The sequence below is a fragment of the Muntiacus reevesi genome, chromosome 1 (genome assembly GCF_963930625.1).
Source record: "Muntiacus reevesi chromosome 1, mMunRee1.1, whole genome shotgun sequence".
NCBI lineage: Eukaryota > Metazoa > Chordata > Mammalia > Artiodactyla > Cervidae > Muntiacus > Muntiacus reevesi.
The window spans coordinates 258,872,731-258,882,440 of NC_089249.1; the positions used below are offsets into that span (position 1 = coordinate 258,872,731).

Below are 9,710 nucleotides of genomic sequence, written 5' to 3' on the forward strand. Positions count from 1 at the left end.
TCCCAACCTTAGGTATGATCAGGGTCAGACTATAGAGAAAATAATATTATGTTTCTGTATGGTTAGCAATTTATGAACAAATTTTGCTAAGATGTGGGTTTAAAGATAAATCTTGATAAGAGATGTACCTCCTCAGAGGAAGTGATTGCATGTCAAGAAGTAATGAAGCTAGTGCCACTGAGATATTCCAGGACTTGTAAACCCAGAGGCTTCTTATAATCTCCTTGGAGACATTTATTTACATATATGGGTATTAGACATGCAGTCATTTATTTCCTTTATAATGAGCTGTTTGCTCCCATTCAAAGACTAATAATATAACTCATACATTTTTATTTTCCCAAGGAAAATTTCTGATACTAAGGAAGTAAATGTTTCCTTCTCTCAGGAGATGAAGAAGAAAGCACTCCAATATGAGCTTCCAGATTCATAATTTTAGTATTCCTCACCTACGTTATAAATCCCTGTATGTGCAGGATGACATCTAGCTCTCAGGAGGGGGAAGAACTGGGCTAAAAGGGTTATCAATACTAACCAATATGGTTATTGCTCTGAGTTAGTAATAATCTATTTCTGCTCCAGGAAATCTTGTGTTAACTTTCAGGAAAATGTGATTAAATATAGATAGTAAAAGCTTAAGAGTGGACTTTTTTAAAAAACAGTTTTAGCCATACTGATTACTGTACCATGGCATCTTATTGTAGTTTTATTTTGTATTTTCTGGATGACTAATGATATTGACATCTTTTCATGTTATTGGTTGTTTGTATGTCTTCCTTTGTGAAGTGCATCTTTTGAACATTTTAAAGTTGGGTTGCCTCCTTATTATTGAGTTGTTAGTGCTATTTGCTGTATTTAAGATACAAGTTTTTTTTTTGTATATGTGTTGTGAATATTTTCTCCCATTCTATGACTTGCCTTTTTCATTTTCTTAACATTATCTTTTGAAGAGCAGAAGTTTCAAACATTTAATATAGTCTAATTTATCAGTTTTTCATATTTTTTTCAAGGAACTTTCCAACCCCAAGATTTCAAAAATGTTTTCTTATGTTTCTTCTGTGTTTTATAGTTTTAGTTGTTACATTTAGACTTGTGATCCATTTGGGGGCAATTTTTTAGTATAATGTGGAGTAAGGGTTATTCTTGATAAACTGTATTTCTGTTTTCTTAGGTTGTCTCTGAAGTTTGGTGATGCTGAAAATCCCAGAGGTCTTGATATAAGGTAGGTATGGATGCCATTTTGGAATATCATAGGCTCAAAACTCCAGATTAGCTCCATATAATTTACCCATTCCACATATGTGTATCAAGGGCCTGCTGTGATAAGCATGAAATGCCACATTTATCTAATTTCACTGAAGAGTCAGTGGTGTTACGATGGGATCCTATAGTAATACTTTCTTTAGTTTCTATAATACCAAATCATCTGTATTTTTTCCTTCTTCTTTTAGTGCCCTAGAAAATACACAAATCTGAGACTGTAATACCTCTTTCCTCTGAGCAAAGAATAAAATACGTTTAAAGCTCCAGAGCTGAGGCTCTAGTTTCAAGTTATTTCTACATAGCTTATTACAACTGAGTCATACTTACAGCTTAACAGTAACTAAAAATTCTCTGTTAGCTGAATTCCCCAGCAGACAATCAACATAGATCTACATTTTTCTGTGTTTATGTATAGAATAATACCTCTGCTAACAGTGGCTTAGCAAGCAGTTAGGAACGACTTCAGGAGTGGGGAGCAATTTGAAGGCATTTAAATTTTTTTCTTATAAAATTATAATGTTTCCTTTCCTACAGGACCAGCCTTTTAGTGGAGATAAACACCTGTGTCTTTAACTTTACTTGAAAAACCAACAGGTTGTACCAGGGCAATCTTTTGCAAAGCTGTGTTCTATGGAGCACTTTTGCTCTGTGTAAATGTTTATCATATTTCCAGAAAGGGGGTCCTATGGTTAAACATGTTTGAGAAAAACTGCACACCATGTCCTCTTGGAGATTCACAGTAGAAATTTGTATATTGAAGTTTCTGTGAAGATACGCTCTTAAAGAAAAATGCTATACTTGGTGACTTTGATTAACCACTCATTTCCTGGCTTTTTTTTTTTTTTTTTTTTTGGTCAATGGTTTTTCTTCACTTAGTTGTGATTTTGGTGTCTTTGTGAGAGGAGATGAGCTTAGATTCTTCTATTCCACCATCTTTTCTCTAATGCTTTAAAACTATAATTTTTTTTCTGATGATAAACCTGTGTGGCTACTTTCCTCTAGGTTAAAAAAAAGTGTTATTTGAATAAAAAATATTCCCCATTCCTATATCAAGCAGATATTTATATATGTTTGGCCACCTTGTGAGATTCTATTTTCCTAATAAGATTTCTCTGAAAGATGATGGCATGTATGTTCTAAATTATAACCAATGAAACACTAATATCCCATGATATGCAAGCAGATATTGAGAAAAGAGCTTTCTAAATTTAAACATAGGAAATGCTAAGTTAGAGGCAAAAAAAAAAAAAAAAGGAAGGAAGGAAGGGGGGTTGGAGACAAGATGCATGTCTTGAAGGATTTTTTGAGCAGTTCCGTTGGTGCATCACTGCCCTCACCTCACTGAGGCTGTGTCGGAACAGTGTCAGGCCATTATCTGAAACAGGGCTGCAGAGGGTGTGGCAGGTTCTACTGCAGCCCTAGCTCAAGAGAAGTCATTCCGGGGATTCCAGAGGCAGCTTGCCCTTTCTAGGAATGGCTCTTGTGGCCTACTCTGGAATGTCTGACTCCACAGTCCCCATCTGAGATGTCCACCACCTTCTGGCCTTCAGTGTTCTTGGTGGGATTATTGCAGTGGACAGGGGTGGCCAGGCTCAATTGCATGCCCTAACAAACCTTTTTGTATCCGAGTCAGGAGCCCAGGGTGAGCTGCAGGTGTCTTAGATAACATCGAATGTTTTACAGCACCAGGCCAGCACAGGACACTCACCATGCGTGCGTTTCAACTTAGACAAGCCCAGCCTGTTTTACAGATGAGGAAAGCTAGACCCAGAGAGGTGGTTGAACAGCCCTTATCATTACCACTAATAAGAACTGTATTCGTGAGAGCTCTTTTGGCTGCATAAAGCCAAAAGGTAACTGATGGATGAATAGGATTGAAAATGTTAGCTTCAGACGCTTAACTGACCTCACCAGGGCGGCGTCTTTCTCCATGTCCTGGCTCTGCTGTCCTTGCATCAGCTTTCACCCTCAGGCTGGCGAGACGGTGGCCAGCTGGCACTTATTCACTTAAGCAACATGAAGGAGCTCTGTTGCCCGATGCTGTAGCATAGCCATAGCAGAAGCACCAGGACTGCATCTTTTAGACCCTGCCTGGGGTGTATGCCCACTCTAAACCAATCACAATGATTAAATGGCCGCAATAAATTGATTGGCAGGGCCAGAGAGATTTCGCTGAGAGGGGAAAGGGTCAGCCCTAATACACCAAGTTGCTGTTCCCAGAGGGAGCGGGAATGTAAACGACAGGTGGGCAAAGCCAGAATAAAGCCCACGCTTTTACCCTTGAGTTATACTGATCTCAGCTGCTTTCTTTTTAAAAATTTAAATATTGTTGGTTTATTCTGTTGTGTTAGTTTCAGGTGTATAGCAAAATGAATAATCACATTAACATTTGATCTCTTTCTAAAATTTTTTTCTATGCAGTCACACATTTTTTAAATGAAAAAAGTGATCATGATATATGCATATTGCACCTTTTTTATATTGCTAGAGAATATTCCATTCCAAAATGGCTAAGAGTAAGAGCTCTTGTCTCAGACTGGATTCTAAGCCAGCTCCAATGCTTACTTGTTAGTCATTTAACCCCTTTGTGTCTTAAGATTTCTCACCTGTGAAATGAGGATGTTATCTATCTCATGGTGTTGCAGCGAAGATTAAATAAAATACACACAAAGAACTTAGAAAGATGCTTGACACATAGTAAGAGCTACTACTTTTATTTTTGACCATTATTTATTTAGTTAATTCTGTATTATTGTCCACTCAATTTTCAGATTTTTTGCAATAATAAAATTATTTTAATTAAAAAAAAAGAAAAAAAAAAACACAAGTGTTCTGTATTTTCCCTTTTGTAGGAATTTGTCTTCCTTACTTTTGGGGGCTGCCCTGTTAATTGGTTTCATTCTCGCCCATGAAGAGCTCTAGTTCTGAACTGGAAAGTAAAGCCTCTCTCTCAGTAAAGCCGGTTCTACTTCCTGACAAAAGAGGGCGCAATTGTACCGTTCGTAGACAATACCCTGCGTCAGCAAATGTAAAAGTGCTTTCGGGGTAATACTGTTTTATAATCATTTTCAGATTCGCCCTTACCAGTTACAAGTTGTCTATCCAGAGATGGTTTAGTTTGCACCGAGTCGAGGTTATTTTTAATAACTCAATTCAAGCAACTTTTAATGCAACTGGTATTTACGCTCCGTCAAGTTTCTCCTACCATTGCCAGCGCGTCAGCAGCCTGCAGCCACACGATGCCTTGCTGCCCAGCGACACCAATGATATGTCAAGCCTGTGGGAGGTCACTTTTGTTGATTTCCAGGTAACAAATTAAAACCTGTGCTCGGTGGCCCTGTGTATTTGGTGCCGAAGAAACTCAGTGTTTGTTTGAAAACACAGACGTTTAAGGAAAAGAGAGTAGATATCTTTAAAATAATATTGGTATGAGTTATCTTCTTAATCTTCTAAGGTATGAAATAGAGAAGGATCAAGTATTTCCTCTTCCTGCAGTGATCCCCCCATGCTCTCATCCCCGAAACTTGCTTTTACATTCAGGTTTTTCCAGCCCCTAGTAATTATCAGCGAGGAATGCCAGCAATCTAAGCCAGAGTGAAGCTGTGGCATGAAGCCCGGTGACTGATACTTCCTGGAGTGAGAGGCCCTTTTGGGGAGAGGAACTGTCGGACAATTATTTTATTTCCTTCAGGGAGAGGAGTAGTGATCTTATCAGGGCAGATAAGAAGTACATCTGCAGTGTGAATGACAGCTTTGGCATTTGGCATAGGAATGGAACTGTCAGCCAGGGAGTCAAACATATCCCAAAGATCCTCTTGAAAGTATCTGGGGAAAGTCATGGAGACACAAGAGGTTCCTTTTCACCACCAGAATCTCAGGCTGAGAGACATCTGTCAACTTCATCCTGTTTACCTGTTAAAACAGCTTAACTTGTTCTTCTAACTCACTGAAATAGGCAGGGTTTTACATGTCCCTTTTCTGGGTACTTCTTGATTTTTTCTATATATAAATGCATATTTATTCCCCTTCCCCGTAGCTTGGAGAAGTGTGGTGTGGTTATTTGGGGTAGGGAAGGAGTTTCCATTTTGGGATTCGAAAGACATGGCTTTGAGTTAAACTTCTCAGTCGCTTGGGCTGAGCTACTCCACCCTCTTGATTTCTGACCTGTCTTCATGGATGTAAAGAATTCATGGCCTAATGTGTGCGGCAACACCCAGGACTGTATTAGGCATGGATTAACAGTGGCACTGCTGTAATTACATTACATACTTTGTCTTAAAAACTTAACATAATGCTGCAAGATAGCTGTTGTTATCCCTGTTTTACCAATGAGATGACTGAAACTCTGGGGATTACATAAATGTTCAAAGTGGTATAATTGGTAAATGGTCGAGGCAGAATTTGAATTGTGGACTGTCTGGCTCCAAAGATACTTTGTAATGCATATAATATATATATCTATTTATATAATACTTAAAAAGTATATATTATATCTATTTCTTTCTCTTGTCCTTTCAAAAAAGAAGCAGGCAGAAAGAGCAATGAAGAGGTAGTCTTGAAAAAGGACTAATTCACACATAATCTTGCCTAATTAGGACAGAATTAACTGATTTATACTTCCACCTTGGTCCAGAAATGACTTAAAATGACTATAGAAATACTTCAAGAAAAATAATTTTGAAAAAGAGGCAAACCACTTCACATCAATTAGGATGATTATTATAAAAAAAAATCCCCAAGTTGAAATAACAGCTTTTGGCAAGGAGGTAGAAAAATTAGAACCCTTGTGCATTGCTGGTGGAAATGTAAAATGGTGCAACCACCATGGAAAACAGTGTGCTAGATCCTCAAAAAATTAAACATAAAATTACAATGTGATTCAGCAGTTTCACTTCTGGGTATATACCTAAAAGAATTGAAAACAGGGACTTGAACAATATTTGTGCACTCTATATTCATAGCAGCAGTATTGAACATAGCTAAAAAATGAACATAACCCAAATGCCTGTCGATGGATGAATGAAAAACAAAATCTAGCATATACATACAGCAGACTATTATCTAGCCTTCCCTTTAAAAGGGAGGAAATCCAGATACATGCAACAGCATGAATGAACCTTTAGGTTACTATACTGAGTGAGATAAACCAGACATAAAAGGACAAATGTTTGTATGATTCTATTTATGAGGTACTCGAGTAGTCACATTTGAAGACAGAAAGTAGAATGGCAGTGACTAGGGGCCAGGGGAGGAGGGTACTGGAGAGTTAGTGTTTAGTGGGTACAGATGGTTTTTTGTAAAGATAGATGGTGGTGATGGTTGCACATGATGTGAATGTACTTGATGCCAGTGAACTCTGTACCTAAAAATAGTTTAAAATGGTAGATTTCATGTATATTTTCCAATAAAAATATAAAACAAAAAATGGGAGCAAGGGACTAAGAAAAATAAGAGAAGAATAGATTAGTCAAACCACCGGTAAAGCTGGCACACAAAAGCATACAACCATCTGTCTGCCCTGGCTGGAAGCGGCACAGTAATTTGGCTTAGAAGCTTTGGAGCAGCCAGCATAAGAAAGAATCACCCCTCACATGTTCATGGGATCCACAAGGCTACTGAAAATGTGCAGTGATGAGCACATCCGTCCTTGGTGTGTGTGATGTGTGCCAACATCGTCAACAGCAGCCTCATGGTGGACAGAGCACTGGGTGTCGGAGGTGAACCTTGTAAAACACCCTTCGTGTGGGCAGATGCAGAATTCAAGCCCAGTCCAGGGAAGAGGCGGCGGTGATAGGGGTTCAGGTATGTGTGCAAAAGCCTGCATTCCTCATATGCAGCTTTGCTGCTCTGGCTTATTCTAGGAATAGAGTGAAGTCACATTCATGGTGAACTCAGATGCCTCAGGCAGGCCAGCTAGGGACTGTGGCAAAGTGTAACTGGCATTACAAGCAGAATATTTTATTCAGCTCCAGACAAGTTTTGCTTTGTAGGAATGTAAGCCCAATATTGCCAGACCTTCTGACTTTTTGATTAAAGATAGAAATCTAGATTCCTGGGGGGAGGCTTTTAGGATGTTAGGAGCAAACAGAACTTACCTGTGGACTAGATACAGAGGATCTGCAACCTCTAGTCCAGAAAATGGATAGACAGCATATCCTTCAGGCATCCTCCACAGATACTGTTCTCAATCAAGTCTTAAGAATTAAGTGGCCGTCCATGTGAGGACATTCTCTTTGGCTGGAGTTGTAGCATCACCTGGGGAAGGATAGGCTACCCACTCCAGTATTCTCGGGCTTCCCTGGTGGCTCAGATGGTAAAGAATCTGCCTGCAGTGCGGCAGACCTGGGTTCAATCCCTGGGTTGGGAATGTCCCCTGGAGGAGGGCATGGCAACCCACTGCAGTATTCTTGCCTGGAGAATCCCCATGGACAGAGGAGCCTGGTGGGCTGCAGTCCATGGGGTCGCAGAGAGTCAGACACGACTGGGTGACTAAGCACAGCACAGTAGCATCAGACGAGGCCATCTTTGGTCATTGAGTAGCTTAACTCGTCAGGCTCGTGCGTGAGGAGGTCACTTTGCCTCTTCACAGAGTGGGCAGGCCAAGTATCCCAAAAGCTAGGCCAAGAGTCTCCTTCAGGAGTTGTTTTGGCTCAGTTTAAGCACAGATATTAATAGTTGGGTGAGCAAAACCCTTAAGTTCTATGGTATGATAGGAGGGCTACAATCATTTTAACATGGAAAATGCTAAGGAGCCCACTTAAGACATAAAGATGAATCCTCAATAAAGCATTCTTGGATAATTCAATTTTCTGATATACTCTTTTAAAACCAAATAGGTGACTGAATGAGGTGATGCTGTGTTAGCTTTTGTTATCTATAGTTGACCTCACTAGGAATCATGATGTTGGTCCCTAAAAGACTCTTCCTACCTACTTACTGTCAGCAGAATCAGAGGCAAAGGAACTGAGAATTAATATTCTTTGTGAAATTTATATTAGCACTTGTAAAATTTTGAGTAGACTTTTTGAACTTTAGAGACACCAGACATTTTGGTTTTAGATGAACTAAGGATCAGATTAAAAGGGGATTTATTTCAGGGCCTTGAATTTCACTGGCCTCTTAATTATGACAACCATATATCCCAGAGTTTCTGGGTCAGCCTTGATTTAAAATTAAGTTTCACTAGCATTTTTTAGATAATGTGATTAGATTATTCAGCAAGTATGGCCTGATATTTAAATTTAAGTAATTAGGGTCCAGAACCCTTTGCCAAGCTCTTAAGTAGATCTTCTAAGAAAAAGAGTATGCTACTTTACCTCTTTTCTATCTCCTGACAGATCCAAGGCTTTCCCATCAAGGGGGGACAGTTTGCCAAGGCCCGAGACTGCACCTCTTCCTTCTCGCCAGCCATTCTGATTGGCCTGGCGACGTCCCTGCTGCTGCTGCTGGTGCTGGCCTACGCCCTGCACATGCTCATCTACCTGCGCTATCTGGATCGGCACTATGATCTCATCGCCTCCCCGGCCCACTTCTCCCAGCTGACAGCTCAAGACGCGGTAGAAGAGAAGGAGCTGCTGAGGAGCCAAGGAGCTGAATGCTATGAACTGAGAAGCCAGCAGATCTGCAAAATTTATGTTTAACAGCATAGCTCCCTTTCCCTCAGAAGGTCTGCAGTAGGCTCCGAACAGAGTTGTTCGTGTTCTGTGCTGTTTGCTTTGTGATACAAGGTCTTCACCAAAAGTCTTGGATTTTTTAAAAAGGAAATACATGCAAAAAATACATTTTGGAGCATCTTCTGTCTTTCTTAGATAGACTTGGAGCAATGAAAAAGGCATCTTAATCTCACAGAGTTATCTCTGTGATTGCTGTCCCAAGGTGCCTTGACAGTAAAAGAATATTTCAAATTAGGGACACCCCCCCCCCCCAAAAAATGAAGGAAATGGCAACCCACTCCAGTATTCTTGCCTGGGAAATTCCATGGACGGAGGACAGAGGAACCTGGTGGGCTATAATCCATGGGGTAGCAAGAGTCGGACACGACTTAGTGACTAAACCACCACCACCCCCCATAAAAGAGGATGATGCAATATAGAGAAGGGAAAACACACTTGGTCCTCCTTGTCTGTGCCAGTTTGGATGTGATAAATATATAAACGATAAATATAAGGTTATATGGAAGTTCAGAGTTTAACATTTTTTTAGCGTAGTTTGCATTTTTCAGGTTATGTCCCAATTTTGTTTTAAAAAGTAGTCTTTTTTTCCCCCTCTTTCACAGACCTGTTTAGGGAAGACTCCGTCAATATGATGGAGTACTTTACTCAAGGGCATCCTTGACATTTGCTCTGCTCTTCAGAGGCAGCCCAGTTTACTCTCTGAAGGAGCAGTAATAATCTTGGCAGTATCTTACCTTTCTTATTTAATTCTGGTGCCAAGGCTTGCCTCATTTG

General features: G+C 39.9%; 1 protein-coding gene across 3 annotated transcripts in view; it reads left to right on the top strand.

The window, feature by feature from the left end:
- LOC136156372 (V-type proton ATPase subunit S1-like protein) overlaps positions 1-8,939 on the top strand; it is a 44,315-nt gene extending 35,376 nt beyond the window's left edge. For all 3 annotated transcript variants that reach the window (XM_065919080.1, XM_065919081.1, XM_065919079.1), the window contains 3 exons: positions 1,172-1,222; positions 4,336-4,570; positions 8,601-8,939. In XM_065919080.1, coding sequence (XP_065775152.1) covers positions 1,172-1,222; positions 4,336-4,570; positions 8,601-8,903 — 589 coding nt within the window. In that variant the 3' untranslated portion in view covers positions 8,904-8,939. The remainder of the gene's footprint in view (positions 1-1,171; positions 1,223-4,335; positions 4,571-8,600) is intronic.
- Positions 8,940-9,710: the final 771 nt, after the last annotated feature.